This window comes from Mercenaria mercenaria, chromosome 2 (assembly GCF_021730395.1).
Source record: "Mercenaria mercenaria strain notata chromosome 2, MADL_Memer_1, whole genome shotgun sequence".
Lineage (NCBI taxonomy): Eukaryota > Metazoa > Mollusca > Bivalvia > Venerida > Veneridae > Mercenaria > Mercenaria mercenaria.
The window spans coordinates 52178359-52196057 of record NC_069362.1 but is presented as its reverse complement, the minus strand read 5'-3'; the positions used below and the strand labels follow the sequence as shown (position 1 = coordinate 52196057).

The following is a 17699-nucleotide window of genomic DNA, read 5'->3' as shown; positions in this document are numbered from 1 at the left end:
TGGTGACCCCAAAGTCAGTAGGGATGGTTTACTCAATAAGTACTATCAGCACGTGAGGTTTGAAGGTCCTGGGTGCAGTAATTGACAAGTAAAAGGCCTTCATGCAAAAAGTTAACGTTGGCCCCTGTGACCTTGACCTTTGACCTGGTGAACCTAAAGTCAGTAGGGGTGGTATACTCAATAAGTACTATCAGCATGTGAAGTTTGAAGGTCCTGGGAGCAGTGGTTCGCAAGTAAAGTGCCTTCATGCCAAAAGTATCGTTGTGACGAACGAACGAACGAACAAACGGAGAGTTGAAAACTAGTATGCCTCCCTTCGGGGGCATAAAAAGTAGGAAAAGTAGGTTATAAACATAAAATTTGCACTGCTTACCTTAACAGCAGATAATACTACACCTAAACTGGCCCGGAACCAGAAATTTTTGACTGGGACGGGGCACCAGTCTAGAACGACCAAGGTGCATGCGGGTAGGTATTGGATGGGGGCGCCTTCGCCATGTTAGGGTGGGCCAGGGGGGTCTCCCCCAGGATTTGTTTTGAAATACATGTAAGAAATGGTGGCCTCTGATGCATTTACTGGTGGCTGTACTCTCCTTATTTTAGGGGGGTCAGGGGGTCTCCCTGTGGAAATTTTTGAAATACAGGCATGAAACAAGCAAATTCGATGAATTGGTATCCCCCGCCGAAAGGGTTTGTGGTGAGGAATGGCAAAAAGATATATCCGGCAAAAAGTTAAGGATGTTAATAAGAAGCAAATAATTTCATTAGTCAAAATCAATTTAACAGAAAACAAATGTTTAATTAAAGAGTACATAATAAATGTATGATACTTTGATCCTGACTAAAGAATTTATTTTGAATGGGATATGCTTACTGTAATAAGGTTAGCTTTTAAAATTAAATGCAGTTAATTGAAATGTGAGCTTGAAGTTTAACTGGAATGAAATATTGACTCTGAGTGGTTTGGCACCAGGTGTTGCTGTTTTACATGTACATTTGAACTTAAAAGATCGGATGTCCTTAAGAGAACACAGGTAAGATATCTTGAACATGGCTGAGGGCAAGGTTTGTGCAGTCACAACTTAACATGTTGAAGGTTTGAACATTTAAAAAAAAAAAAAAGGAATGGAAATATATATTTTTTTAGGGGGTGGGGGTGCAGGGGAACGAGAGAGGAAACAAAATTTCACATGTTGATTATAAATATTGATTGAAAATTAAAAATAATAAAAAAAAAAGGTAAAAGGGTGAAGTTGGAGGGGGGGCAGAGGATGCATGATCAGTGGTGGGCATGACTGGGTGGAGAAGTGAGGTGGGGGAATGGTACAACTTGGAAGGTTTGAAAAAAAATCTAAAATAAGAAATGAAAAAAAAAAAAAAAATTTGGGAGGTTGGGGGGGGAGGGGGGTTGGGAGGGGGAGGGGGTGTGACCAAGGCAAGTGGGTGACCAGGTGTGGGTGCGCAACTTCACATGTTTATAATAAATGTTCACAGAAAAGAATGAAAGAAATTTAATGAAATTCTGCCAAATGGTAAGTTTGTTATGTACAAATATGTTGATTTTTAGACAATTAAAGGGCAATAACTCTGAAGTTACAAAAAGAAATCCGTCCAAAATTGTCTGTGCACAACCACATTATAGTGCTCTAAATTCTGTTAAAGTTTCATAGTTCTAGGTCAAATATATCAAAAGTTATGATGCAGAAATTGGCATATCTATAGATCTATAGTACCCTAAACTTCTAAGGGCCATAACTCTGGTGTTACTTGGGCAATCTGTCTGAAACTTGATGGGCCCCATAACCTCATAGTGGTGAACATGTATATGAAGTTTGTTTGAAAAAAATCTAAAGTAAGGAATGAATTTTTTTTTTTTTTTTTTGGGGGGGGGGGGGGGGGGGGGGGGGGGGGGGGGGGGGGGGGGGGGGGGGGGGGGGGGGGGGGGGGGGGGGGGGAGGTGTGTGATCAAGGTAAGGGGGTGACCAGGTGTGGGTACACAACTTCACATGTTTACAATAAATGTTCATGGAAAAGAATGAAAGAAATTTAATGAAATTCTACCAAATGGTAAGTTTGCTATGTACAAATATGTGGATTTTTATACAATTAAAGGGCAATAACTCTTAATTTACAAATAAATCCAAATGAAATTGTGTGTACACAACTACATTATGGTGATCTAAATTCTGTTTAAGTTTCATAGTTCTAGGTCAAATATATCAAAAGTTATGATGCAGAAATTGCCATATTTATAGTACCCTATATAGTTAACACTAGAAACTTCTAAGGGCCATAACTCTGGTGTTACTTGGGCAATCTGACTGAAACTTGACGGGCCGCAAGAACTCATTGTGGTGAACATGTATATGAAGTTTTAAATAAATATTCCCAACCATTTCCTAGATATGGCTCCGGACGGACGGACGGAAAGACGGACGGAAGGACGGACGGACGGACAACGCCAAAACTATATCCCTCCGACTTTCGTCGGGGGATAATAATGGGCTCTGGTGCATTTTTAGGTCTAAATTTTGAGGTAATGGAGGGGTTATATTCCCCTCTTGATGTGGGGGTGGGGGTCAGGGGGCATTCCCCCTTGAAAATTCTGAAAAACAGGGGTATGAAATGGTGGCCTCTGGTGCTTTTCTGGGTCTAAATTTTGAGAAAAAATTATTCCTTTGCCAAATTAGTAGGGTGCATCTTTGATGAATATAGGTCACTTCTCAGCCCGGCCCTGGACCATGGCCTGTGCACTGGCAACTCAATGATGACCACAGATGTCTTGACTGGCAGTTTCTGTGCTTGAATCAGTGTGCCCATATGGTTTGGTAGGATTATAGGTACCTTGGTATGAGGCAATGTATTGCAGGAGGTACCAAATGGCTCCAGAAACTGCCAGCAACACATCAAGAGTCCATTATCTGCAAATATAACTACTGAAAAGGCTGTTTCCTCCCCCCCCCCCCCCCCCCCCCCCCCCCCGTTTTTTTGTCAAGCAAAAAAGTAGAAGTAGGAGGTTTTCATCAAAAAGTATGAGGCATTTAAACAAAAGGACCATGATGGTCCTGAATTGCTCACCTGTCCCCACATGAACTGAGTATGACGTCGTTTTTTCTATTATTTGACATAGTGACCTAGTTTTTGAGCTCATGTGACCTAGTTCTGAACTTGACCTAGATATCATCAAGATAAAAATTCTGACCAATTTTTATGAAGATCCATTGAAAAATATGGCCTCTAGAGAGGTCACAAGGTTTTGCTATTATTTTACATAATGACCTAGTTTTTAAAGGCATGTGACCCAGTTTTGTACTTGACCTAGATATCATCAAGGTGAACATTCTCACCAATTTTCATGAAGACCTCATGAAAAATATGGCCTCCAGAGAGGTCACAAGGTTTTTCTATTTTTAGACCTACTGACCTAGTTTTTGACCGGATGTGACCCAGTTTTGAACCTGACCTAGATATCATCAAGGTGAACATTCTCACCAACTTTCATGAAGATCCATTGAAAAATATGGCCTCTAGAGAGGTCAAAAGGTTTTTCTATGTTTAGACCTAGTGACCTAGTTTTTGACCATAGTTGACCTGGTTTCAAACTTGACCTAGATATCATCAAGATGAACATTCAGACCAACTTTCATACAGATCCCATGTAAAATATGGCCTCTAGAGTGGTCACAAGGTTTTTTATTATTTGACCTACTGACCTAGTTTATGATCGCATGTGACCCAGTTTCAAACTTGACCTAGATATTATCAAGATGAACATTTTGACCAATTTTCATGCAGATCCCATGAAAAATATGACCTCTAGTGAGGTCACAAGGTTTTTCTATTATTTGACCTACTGACCTAGTTTTGGACCGGACGTGACCCAGTTTCAAACTTGAACTAGACATCATCAAGATGAACATTCTGACCAATTTTCATGCAGATCCCATGAAAAATATGACCTCTAGAGAGGTCACAAGGATTTTCTATTATTTGACCTACTGACCTAGTCTTTGACCGCAGTTGACCCAGTTTCGAACTTGACCTAGATATCATCAAGATGAACATTCTGATCAAATTTCATGCATATCCCATGAAAAATACGGCCTCTACATAGGTCACAAGGATTTTCTATTATTTGACGTACTGACCTAATTTTGGACTGGACGTGACCCAGTTTCGAGCTTGATCTAGATATCATCAAGATGAACATTCTGACCATTTTTTATGCAGATCCATTGAAAAATATGACCTCTAGAGAGGTCACAAGGATTTTCTATTATTTGACCTACTGGCCTAGTTTTTGACCGCAGTTCACCCAGTTTCGAACTTGACCTAGATATTATCAAGATGAACATTCTGACCAATTTTCATGCAGATCCCATGAAAAATATGACCTCTAGAGAGGTCACAAGGTTTTTCTATTATTTGACCTACTGACCTAGTTTTTGACCGAACCTGACCCAGTTTCGAACTTGACTTAGATATCATCAAGGTGAACATTCTCAACAATTTTCATGAAGATCCATTGAAAAATATGGCCTTTAGAGAGGTCACAAGGTTTTTCTATTTTTAGACCTACTGACCTAGTTTTTGACTGCACGTGACCCAGTTTCGAACTTGACCTAGATATTATCAAGGTGAACATTCTGACCAGCTTTCATAAAGATCCCATGAAAAATGTAACCTCTAGAGTGGTCACAAGCAAAAGTTTAAGCACGCACGAACGCACGCACGCAAGGATGACGGACGCTGCGCGATCACAAAAGCTCACCTTGTCACTATGTGACAGGTGAGCTAAAAAGTAGGAAAATGTAGGAACGCCAGAAGGCCTGTATAATATATATAATTATAGAGATTAGATTTTCATTCATTCATTCATTCATTCATGCATGCATGCATGAAAGCGTTTCATAAAACATAATACCGGTAATAGGATGTATGCAAAACAACACAAAAATGGTAATAACAAGAGGGCCATAATGGCCCTATATCGCTCACCTGTCATCATTGCACTTAAGGACAAGAAGGTCAAAAAATCATAATCAAGATCAATCAAAAGAATCATGAGAAAATGATAATAGTTGAAATTTTCTTAAAGGTACAGATATGTCAAAATACACCTACAAATTGGAGGTACCATCCATGTTGTACCACAGGAAAGTGGTCTCAGCTTTTCCCTATGGCCAATAATAACAAGAGCACCGCTTTGCGGGTGCTGACGCTCATCTGATTTTTTTTGTGTAATAGAAATATTGTCCTACCCATGATTTTCTAAGTCTAAAAAGGGCCATCATTCTTACAAAAAGCAGAATAGAGTTATGTTTCTTGATGTACAGTGTCCACTTATGATGGTGAAAAACTGTTGCAAGTTTTAAAGCAATAGCTTTGATAGTTTATGAGAAAAGTTGACTTAAACATAATACTCAACCAAGAAAATGATTTTCTAAGTCCAAAAGGGCAATAATTATTGCAAAAAGCAGGATGGAGTTATGTTGCTTGCTGTACAGGGTCAGCTTATGATGGTGAACAAGTGTTGCAAGTTTCAAAGCAATAGCTTAGATAGTTTAAGAGAAAAAGTTGCCCTTTAAACATAAAAACTTAACCAAGAAATTGATATTTTCTAAGTCCAAAAGGGGCCATAAATCTTGCAAAAAGCAGGATGGAGTTATGTTTCTTGCTGTACAGGGTCAACTTATGATGGTGAACAAGTGTTGCAAGTTTTAAAGCAATAGCTTTGATAGTTTAGGATAAAAGCTGACCTAAACATAAAACTTAACCAAGAAAACTGATTTTCTAAGTCCAAAAGGGGCAATAAATCTTGCAAAAAGCAAGATGGAGTTATGTTTCTTGATGTACAGGGTCTGCTTATGATGGTGAACAAGTATTCCAAGTTTCAAAGCAATAGCTTTGATAGTTTAGGAGAAAAGTTGACCTAAACATAAAACTTAACCAAGAAATCTGATATTTTCTAAGTACAAAAGGGGCCATAAATCTTGCAAAAAGCAAGATGGAGTTATGTTTCTTGCTATACAGGGTCAGCTTATGATGGTGAACAAGTATTCCAAGTTTCAAAGCAATAGCTTTGATAGTTTAGGAGAAAAGCTGACCTAAACATAAAACTTAACCAGGCAACGCCGACGCAGACGCCGACGCCGACGCCGACAACCGCTCAAGTGATGACAATAACTCATCATTTTTTTTCAAAAAATCAGATGAGCTAAAAATGTTACTAAATAAGTTATTTATAGTAACATAAAAGGGAAGTAATTAAAACAAAAATAAAGAAGAATCTGCCAAATAAAAACAAGAGCACTGCAATGCAAGGCAAATGCAGAGCAATATACACACAAAACAAAGTCATATGACCTTTGACCCCTAAGTGTGACCTTGACCTTGAAGTGAGCCATCTGAAACATGCGCTCTGCACATCGTTTTGATGAGGTGAACATTTGTGTCAGGTTTCTTTGAAATGGAAGGGAAATTGCTAACCAACAGACAGACAGACGGACACCGAGGCGATAACATAATACGTCTCTTAGGGCGTATAAAAAGGAATCGAGATCTTATGGCGATACAAGTTGTGTGCAAGTTTGGTTAAAATCAAATCAAAAATAAAGCTGCTATTGTGCAGACAAAGTCAAAATAGCTAATTTTGGCCCTTTCAGGGGCCATAACTCTGGAACCAATTATGGGATCTGGCCAGTTCAAGAAAGGAACCAAGATCTTATGGTGACACAAATTTTTGTTCAAGTTTGATTAAATTCAAATCATAAATAAAGCTGCTATTGTGCAGACAAGGTCAAAATAGCTAATTCTGGCCGTTTCAGGGGCCATAACTCTGAAACCCATTACGGGATCTGGCCAGTTCAAGAAAGGAACCGAGATCTTATGGTGACACAAGTTTTTTGCAAGTTTGATTAAATTCAAATCATAAATGATGTTGCTATTGTGCAGACAAGGTCAAAATAGCTAATTTTGGCCCTTTCAGGGGCCATAACTCTGGAACCCATAATGGGATCTGGCCAGTTCAAGAACGGAACCAAGATTTTATGGTGATACAAGTTGTGTGCAAGTTTGGTAAAAATCAAATCATAAATAAAGCTGCTGATGTGCAGACAAGTTCAAAATAGCTAATTTTGGCCGTTTCAGGGGCCATAACTCTGGAACCCATAAGGGGATCTGGCCAGTTCAAGAAAGGAACCAAGATCTTATGGTGATATAAGTTGTGTGCAAGTTTGGTCAAAATAAAATCATAAATGAAACCATTATCGTGCAGACAAGAAATTGTGGACAGACGACTGACGGACGGACGACGGACGAAGGGCAATCACAAAAGCTCACCCTGTCACTACGTGACAGGTGAGCTAAAAACAAAGCACATTCATTTTAGCACATGAAAAAACATTAATATTTCAAATAGTTCTTACTTAATTTTTGTAATTAATTAATCTCATTATCAGATCAAATATACCGGCAAGCAAACATTTAAGATAGTCCGGGATATCAATAGACCATGCAAATTTGACGGCGTGCAAAATTTTTTAATTAACCGATACATTCTGACAACCTAAGGTGTGAAAAAATTTGACACCTCTGCTCGCAATTGCCAGATGCAACAAAGAGTAGATTAATACACTGGGACCAGATGTCATGCTCGAGCGATCGAGTTATCGATGCTCGACACAGCCATGGTAATTTCACATAGAAAATAGAGGGAAATCAGACGGGATCACATAAATTGCTTGAGCGAGCCTGGGTGCTCGAGTTGTTGATGCTCAAGCGAGCGGTGTTTCACTGTATAATGAAAGAAATTACCATGTTTTAAATCTTAAACATTAGAAAATAATCTATCTGGTGGGTTATTAGCAAAATTTAAAATTTGGGAGTGTGTAAATGATGTCATAAACAAACTAAAATAGCTGCCTCCATGATCAGCCATTTTCTTAAATTTCTAACTGCCATATCTTTTTCAACAGTGGATTATTTCACCATTTTACAAGGCTTGAGAATGGCTTCGATATGAAATCAACTTCTTGTCAGGCATTCCTTGCCCTTCAAACTTTGCTTTGATGACTGATAGAAACTACAAATAGATTGTGGCTAAACTTGTTCAGACAATTCAGTACTAATTAATGTATTTATATTACATGTAGTAAAATATTTTAACTCTTTGAATATTGTACCTATCTTTTTTAATTTAGCAAGGAATTTCTGGTCATGATAAAAGGAATTTTCTGACGACACATTTCAACAAGAGCACTGCAGCAATATACGCCCGAAGGTATGACCTTTGACCCCTAAGTGTGGCTTGACCTTGAAGCGAGCTTTCCGAAACATGCGCTCTGCATGTTGTCTCAATGTGGTGAACATTTGTGCCAAGTTTCTTTAAAATCCTTCAAGCAGTTCAAGAGTTACAGAGCAGACATGAAACAAAGTCATATGACTTTTGGCCCCTAAGTGTGACCTTGACCTTGAAGCGAGCCATCCAGAACATGCACTCTGCAAGTCATCTTGATGTGGTGAACATTTGTGTCAAGTTTCTTCAAAATCCTTGAAGGGATTCAAGAGTTAAAAAGCAGACTACAAATTGCTAATGGATAGATGGACAGACAGACGGACGTTCCTACATATATGTGGCTACTCTTTTGTTCTCTCTATTGTTCTTTTAGCCAGGTAAAAGGAATAAATAGCCAAATAAAAGCTTACGGAATGAATGACATCAAAGAACAAGCGCTGTCTGTAAGACAGCGCGCTCCACTATTCGGCGATTTGACAGTAAAATGAATTTATGTCTCACTAAGAGACCTCTACTTTCAAAGGAAGATACACCAAGTAATTATCTTATATTGTTGAGTTATGTCCAGAAAGCGAAGATTGTCAAAAAAACTTTAAGTATGAATGGGGTATAATTCTGTCAAAAATACAATTAGAGTTATAGGGATTGTAACCACACATGCAGATGATGATTATAAAACAAGAGCTGTCAGCGGACAGCGCGCTCGACTATTCTCAGTGCTTGATAGCATAATATAAGCTATGAGTAAAACTATAACATTACAATAAGCATATTCCAAGTCGAAAAGGGGCTAAAATTCAGTCAAAATGCTTGATAGAGTTGCCTCCTCCTTTTTACAGACTGGGGTCATGATGGTAAACAAGTATGCAAAATATCAAAGCAATATCTCAATGGACTTTGAAAATATTTGGGGTGGTACGCAAACTTTAACATTTATTCTAAGTTGAAAAGGGGCCATAATTCAGTCAAAATGCTCGATAGAGTTGCCTCCTCCTTTTTACAGACTAGGGTCATGATGGTAAACAAGTATGCAAAATATGAAAGCAATAACTCAATGGACTTTGAAAATATTTGGGGTGGTACACAAACTTTAATATTTGTGTGACACTCACGCTCATGCTAACGCTCACGCCGGGGCGAGTAGGATAGCTCCCCTATTCTTCGAATAGTCGAGCTAATAACCTAAGTATAACACCTTGGTGATCTTGACCTTATGTATAATGAGCCCTGCCCCTGCACATACTTTGTTTGCATGCTGAACAATGTTAATGTGAAGTTACAGTAAAATATAAGCAATAGTAACAAAGAAAAACAAAGGTTGCCGAAAAACTTTAACCGAGAAAGCTCACGCCGACGCCAACACCAGGTGAGTAGAATAGCACCCCTATTCTCTGAATAGTGGAGCTAAAAAGTACAGTTACCTATTGTTCCTATAGCCACCTAAGTATAAAAATGTGGGCTCGGACAGACGGACACCGGCATGATAACATAATACGTCCCTTCAGGCGTATAAAAATTGATGTCACAACCATGGAAATTCTTTCTGAATGTTATCAAATGAACTAACTGAGGAGAGCTGATAAAAGACAGAACAATTTGATCACAACAGAATCTGGGATTATATCTCACCTGTTTCCACCAAGAAAATCGAACATTAACGAGTTGATCATATGTTGTGTTTACAGATGCTTGAGGACAGAAATGTAGAAATGTGAAACACGTCTCTGGTCCAAAACTGTAAAATACAGAACAGAGAGCTCTGAATATATAGAAATGATGCCACTAAAATCATCATCGCCAAAAACCATCAACATCACCAATAGCAAAACTTAAGTCCATCCCCTGACCTTAACATTCTAACCGAAACTGCAGTGGTAGCCTAGTAGTAGAGCGTCCGCTTCTAGTGCGGGAGGTCGTGGGTTCACTCCCCAGCTGCGTCATACCAAAGACGTAAAAAAATGGTACTAGGTACTAGCAGTTTCCTCACTTGGCACTCAGCATTAATGGGATAGTGCTAGGACTGGTCAGCCCGGTGTCAGTATAATGTGACTGGGTGGGGTATCATGCCACGTGTCTACGGCGTGATATTCCAGTGAGGCAGCACTATAAAATTGGGCATTGTGCTCACTGCTACAAGTAGACACCGTCGTTTATATGACTGAAAAATTGTTGAAAAAGACATTAAACCCGAACACACACATACTTGACCTAACAAATGTACCATGATGGTGCTAAGGGGCTAACCTCATTGTGTTACACTTGTATGACTGAAGGGAGAATGTTCCATAGATAAACTGGAAAATTTGATACTATGGCAGCTATGGTTCTGAAGGATGGGATAGGCTAAGAAATATTTCTTACTTCCAGAGAGGTTTCAGATGTTCTGACTGAGAACTGAGATCAGCAGTACGAGAGCATACATGTGCTATAGAGAAAGGAATATGTTCATTCCGCAATGCTAACAACTGTGGGTAGTACTCCAGGGGATCTGTAAGCAGAAAAGTTAAGATAATGAATGTGAAACTAGATCTGTGTCCATAAGACACTGGTGCCCCCCACTTCCTGTCACTACAATATTTCATGACTCCATGAGATATATTCAACACAACTTTACAGCACTTTGTGAGTATTTTTCACAAAGTCAAGGACCTTAACAACTTTATATGCTATATAACAATCCTCTGTTTAATGACTCTTGCTGAAGTAAATTTTGGGATACATGTATGGGACACAAACTTTTATGCCCTAAATGCATATTTTTGACCATGTCATGGGCCATAAATCTGGTCTTGCAGGGCAAAATAATAAACAAGAGGGCCATGATGGCCCTATATCGCTCACCTGTGTACCATTGCTCTAAACGAAAAGTTTTGACATAGATCACATAGGCATACACTTTAAATATCATCAGGATAAGTATTTTCTTGTAACAGTCCCTTTTGACCTATGGGTCATGTACTAGTCATAGCCAATCTCCATACCAAGTTTGAGGGTCCTAGGCTCAAATGCTGCATTTTTGTACTAGCATGACTATTCCTTACCCTGGAAGACTTAAATAACATTTAAAACCAATCTCATTAGATGCTGCTGAGGTATATTCATTTACATAAAATAAAGGGAGGTAATTTGTCATAAATTCAGTCAAAAGTTATCTACCCCGATTGTCCGAGTCCATCTGATGGCATAAATGACATTTCAAATCAGTATCTTCATTGGTTACTGAGATACACCCATTTTAATTTGAAACAAAGGGAGGTAATTTGACATAAAATCAGTCCATAGTTATCTACCCTGATTGTCTCATTCCAACTAATAACAATAATGAAATTTCAAATGAGTCTTATAAATACTTACTGAGATAAATCCATTTTTATTAAAATCAGGAGAAGTAATCATGCATTGGTATATGCATGTAGAAGATACAGAGTACAAGCTTTAACAACAATATATTAGACTAGATGCCCACGGGCAACATGTCGAGCCCGTCAGCTGTCAAAATGACAGGGAGCTGCACACGACACTCTGTCGCATTGAGGCAAACATTTATGCCAAATAAAAAACAGATTGCAAAAAGTTACAATATAAGTTATTTGTAGTAACAACAAAGGGAAGTAAATTTAAAAAAAAAAAAATCCTTACCAGTAGAGATAGGTCAAAATACACCTCAAAATTGGATGTAACATGCATGTTGTACTACAGAGAAGTGGTCCTGATTTTTCCCTACGACCAGTAATGAAAAAGTTACAATATAAGCTATTTATAGTAACAACAAAGGGAAGTAATTCTAGGTTCTTGCACCTGGATGGCTTCCTCGTATGAAGAATTCAACGCCCTGAAAGAGGCCCAAAGCCACATAGGTGAACAGCAAGTGATTCAAAGTCAGCCAACTTAACAAATCAGCCACAGAGACCCCTAAGTACTTTTTGAGATACATGCAACATACATGCAACGACTTTAAGACCCTTTTTATGCATATTTTTGACTAAGTCAAAGGCCATACCTCTAGTGTAACTGTGTGAAATCCCAGTTTAAATCCCAGGGGCACAACTTCACATGCTCAATAACAATCCTGTGAGGTATGATGACTCTAGGTCAAATAGTTTCTGAGATATGCACAGCACAAATTCCACAGACAGACACACACACAGATGGTCGGACAAGGGCAACTTTCAGTGCCTCCAAAAGAAGACACAAATTCCACAGACAGTCACACACAGAGGGTAAGACAAGGGCAACTTTAAGTGCCTCCAAAAGAAGACACAAATTCCACAGACAGACACACACACACACAGATGGTCGGACAAGGGCAACTTTAAGTGCCTCCAAAAGATTTTGGAGGACATATAAAAGAGGAAATTTTTTATTCCTTATATAAAATAGTTCAGTGTATTTTCATATTAGAGCAGCATATATTGTAAATGATAAGCAAATTACCTGCCGGTACATCAATAAGAAAGGAGGATTCTGCTTTCGTTACCATCCTGTCAAGCCTGTAGCATACAATGACATAAGACTAACAAGAGGGCCAAGATGGCCCTAGGTTGCTCACCTGAGTAACACACCATAACAGTGTAAACATATTTGACTTAATGATTTCATAGAGACAAAATTAATATTCTGACCAATTTTCATCAAGACTGGACCAAAAATGTGGCCTCTTGAGTGTACACAAGCATTTTCTTCGATTTGACCCAGTGACCTAACTTTTTACCCCACATGACCCAGATTCAAACTTGTCCAAGATTTCATGAAAACAAACATTCTGACAGTTTCAGGAAGACTGGAGCAAAAATGTGGCCTCTCTTTTCCTTTGATTTGACCTACTGACCTAACTTTTGATCCTACATGACCCAGATTTGAACTCATTCAAGGCTTTATGATAACAAACATTATGACCAAGTTTTACGAAGATAGAATCCAAAATGTGCCCCCTGGAGTGTAAACAAGCTTATTCCTTGATTTCAATTCAAAGCATATTAAAATGAAATCTCGATATGGCTGAAAGGGCCAGTATAGAAAATTTTTCCCCTTTTAGGGGCAGTACCTCTAGAACCCATGACGGAATCTATAAAATGTCACTTCTATCGTGTTCACAAGGTAAAATTAACAACTTTTGGCTCTTTCAGAGGTCAATCAGGGACCATAACTCTGAAACCTATGATTGGATCTGCCCGATTTATCACGGAATCCCAAGATCTATTGTTGTTATATTTTGCAAGTTTGTATCAAATTAAACCATAAACGAAGTCTCTATATGGCTGCAAAAGCCAAAATAGCAATTTTTGGCCCTTTTAGGGGCCATAACTCTAGAACCCATGAAGGGATCTGGCCAGTTTCCGAAAGGAACCAAGATATTATGCCAATACAAGTTGTGTGCAAGTTTAATTAAAATCAATTGCAAAATAAGGTCTCTATCGTGTTCACAAGCCAAAAATAGCAAATTCTGGCCCTTTAAGGAGCCATAACTCTGAAACCCAATATGGGATCTAGCCAGTTTTTGAAAGGATCTGAGACATTATGCCAATACAAGATGGGATCTTGTTAACAAGAAATTGTGGCCAGACGATGGATGGACGGACGGACAAAAGGCGATCACAAAAGCTCACCCTGTCACTACGTGACAAGTGAGCTAAATATGAACATGTAATGTAGTGCAAAAGCAAAACAAGTTTTCTAGTTTTAAAGGAAACATCTGAAAAACATTCTCCCAGAAACTTCAAAAATTTACAAAGTATCAAAGTACAAAGATTTCCAACATTTACAGAATTGAAAGTCACTTCAGACAATACTATAACAATGCTCCTTCAAAACATTTTACCACATCTTCCGGACATTTTCTCGTAACTGAGACAATCCTGGTCCATAAAGGTATTGTGTCTTCTTCAGCAGCTTGAGTACTTTATCCCAGCTAGGTACTTGTGTCATTGTGGGCACTAAATCTGTGTACACAATCATAATCATAAAACTTAATCAATTAATTAATAAACAGCACAAATTATTTATTTACAATTCAAAATGTATTCATTCAAAGTACTATAGGTAAGAGCGTTCAAACAGAATAGGAATGTTTTCATATACATTAAGTCTCATTTTTCTACAAGAAAATTACTTCCCACCTTATTTTTAACAAAAGCTGTCTGTTTACAGTGCGCTTGACTATTTGAAGAATTGATGTAAGTATGGGGTCAAAATATTAACAGAGATTTTCAGATTTCTAATTTCTATGTCAAAAAAGGGCCATAACTGAGCCAAAATCCTTGTTCTAGTTAAGTGGTCTTGCCTACATATGGAGACTATGATGGTTAACAAGTTTGCAAAGTTTCAAATCCATATGTCAAACAGTTTAGACAAAATATGGTCTGGTATGTAAAAATTAACTGATTTCCAAGTCCAAAAAGGGCCAAAATTCAGCCAAATATCTTTGAATAGTTACATACTCTTGACTACAGATGGAGATCTTGAGTGGACATAGTGATGGTACACAAGCTTATATGTCAAAAGGTTTTGTCAAAATGTGGACAGGTACAAAAAACTTAACCAAGATCAGTGCTTTTTTAGCCAAAATTGTGAAGGGGCCTGGGCCTAGTCATATTGTGAAACATACCATGGCATTTGGAAAAATTGTGAAAAAATTATAGGCAATTCTACAAAATTGTGAACAGAAATAGTAAACATATAAAGGCCTTAATCAATAACTCATGGACACAAATTTCTTTTCCAGCAAGGAAACACTGCAAATACTGAAACACATTCAATTCATTGGAAATATACCCTGGATCTATGACTATGTATTTACGATTTTAGCAATTGATACTATGGGAAAACGTTACGGTATTTCAATTTCTACTTAGTTCTTTTAAATACCGATATCAAAAACAAGAGGACCATGATGGTCCTGAATCGCTCACCTCTTCCCACATGACCCAGTTTTGAGTATGACGTCGTTTTTTCTATTATTTGACATAGTGACCTAGTTTTTGAGCTCATGTGACCCAGTTTTGAACTTGACCTAGATATTATAAAGATAAAAATTCTGACCAATTTTCATGAAGATCCATGGTCTCTAGAGAGGTCACAAGGTTTTTCTATTATCTGACCTATTTACCTAGTTTTCGAAGGTACGTGACCCTGTTTTGAAATTTATCTAGATATCATCAAGGTGAACATTCTCACTAATTTTCATGAAGATCTCATGAAAAATATGGCCTCTAGAGAGGTCACAAGGTTTTTCTATTTTTATACCTACTGGCCTAGTTTTTGACCGCACGTGACCCAGTTTCGAAAATGACCTAGATATCATCAAGGTGAACATTCAGATCAATTTTCATGAAGATCCATTGAAAAATATGGCCTCTAGAGAGGTCAAAAGATTTTAATAATTTTAGACCTACTGACCTAGTTTTTGACGCAGTTGACCCAGTTTCAAACTTGACCTAGATATCATCAAGATGAACATTCAGACCAACTTTCATACAGATCCCATGAAAAGTATGGCCTCTAGAGAGGTCACTAGGTTTTTTTATTATTTGACCTACTGACCTAGTTTTTTAAGGCACATGCCCCAGTTTCAAACTGGACCTAGATATCATCAAGGTGAACATTCTGACCAATTTTCATGAAGATCCATTCAAGGGTATGGCCTCTAGAGAGGTCACAAGGTTTTTTTTATTTCAAGACCTAGTGACCTAGTTTTTGATCGCAGTTGACCCAGTTTCAAACCTGACCTATATTATCAAGATAAACATTCAGACCAACTTTCATACAGTTCCCATGAAAAATATGGCCTCTAGAGAGGTAATAACGTTTTTTCATTATTTGACCTACTGACCTACTTTTTGAGGGCACGTGACCCACTTTCGAACTTGACCTATATATCATCAAGATGAACATTCTGACCAATTGTTATGGAGATCCATTCAAAAGTGTGGCCTCTAGAGAGGTCACAAGGTTTTTATATTTTTAGATCTACTGACCTAGTTTTTGACCGCACATGACCCTGTTTCAAACTTGACCTAGATAACATCAAGATGAACATTCTGACCAATTTTTATGGAGATCCATTCAAAAGTATGGCCTCTAAAGAGGTCACAAGGTTTTCCTATTTTTAGATCTACTGACCTAGTTTTTGACCGCACATGACCCAGTTTCAAACTTGACCTAGATATCATCAAGATGAACAATCAGATTAACTTTCATACAGATCCCATGAAAAATATGGCCTTTAGAGAGGTCACGAGGTTTTTCTATTATTTGACCTACTGACCTAGTTTTTGAAGGCACGTGACCCATTTTCAAATTTGACCTAGATATCATCAAGATGAACATTCAGACCAACTTTCATACAGATCCCATGAAAAATATGGCCTCTAGAGAGGTCACAAGGTTTTTCTATTATTTGACCTACTGACCTAGTTTTTGAAGGCACGTGACCCACTTTCGAACTTGACCTAGATATCATCAAGGTGAACATTCTGACCAATTTTCATGAAGATCTCATGAAATATATGGCCTCTAGAGAGGTCACAAGGTTTTTCTATTTTTAGACCTACTGACCTAGTTTTTGACCGCACGTAACCCAGTTTCGAACTTGACCTAGATATTATCAAGATGAACATTCTGACCAACTTTCATAAAGATCCCACAAAAAATGTGACCTCTAGAGTGGTCACAAGCAAAAGTTTATGGACGGACAGACGGACGACGGACGCCACGCGATCACAAAAGCTCACCTTTCACTTTCTGACAGGTGAGCTAAAAATGCAACTGTTGCTCTTAAGCTGTCGAAAGCATTGTGTGAAGTATTTTTCGACATTTTAAAACCGGACACACAACCACAAGCGCGCTTGTTTATCATTACACCCTGTATAAATTCTGTTTCATTTCGGTACTGTACCAGATACACCACTGCTAAATCACTTGATTCAATTAACAAGAGCTGTCTGTAAGACAGCAAATGCTTGACTTTTCAAATTGTTGTCCAAGAAGCAGGAATATTACCCTTAATGTTAGAATATCTATAGAGTTTCAATCCAGTATCTGCATTAGATTTTGGAGATAGTAACTTGCATGCAAAACTTTAACCAGACAGGGGACATAATTTGGCCAAAATGCATATCAAAGATATGGGACTTGATGCTATAACCTAGTTTTATAACCCTAAAGATACAGTAAAGTGTCAATTCAATATCTGCATTTGATTTGGAGATAGTAACTTGCATGCAAAACTTTAACCAGGATTTTTTAAGTCAAAAAGGAAGCATAATTTGCCCAAAATACATGTCAGAGTTATGGGACTTGACCCAGTGAGGTTGGTAATTGACCTAGAAAAGAAAAAAAACAAGTTAAAGAGCCATATGCCTTAAGTAATAGCTATATGTACTTGCATGCAAAACTTTAACCAGGT

General features: G+C 38.1%; 1 protein-coding gene across 2 annotated transcripts in view; it reads right to left on the bottom strand.

Annotated features, from left to right (window-relative positions):
• The window catches only part of LOC123563964 (DNA polymerase subunit gamma-2, mitochondrial-like), a 72295-nt gene that overhangs the window by 25932 nt on the left and 28664 nt on the right, over nt 1–17699 (bottom strand). For both annotated transcript variants that reach the window (XR_008369807.1, XM_045357163.2), the window contains exons 2-5: nt 14115–14235; nt 12731–12786; nt 10658–10784; nt 9926–10031 (exon numbers count right to left, since the gene is read on the bottom strand). Coding sequence is in view for 1 of the 2 variants with exons in the window: in XM_045357163.2 (XP_045213098.2) it covers nt 9926–10031; nt 10658–10784; nt 12731–12786; nt 14115–14235 (410 nt within the window). In the remaining variant the exon portion in view is untranslated. The remainder of the gene's footprint in view (nt 1–9925; nt 10032–10657; nt 10785–12730; nt 12787–14114; nt 14236–17699) is intronic.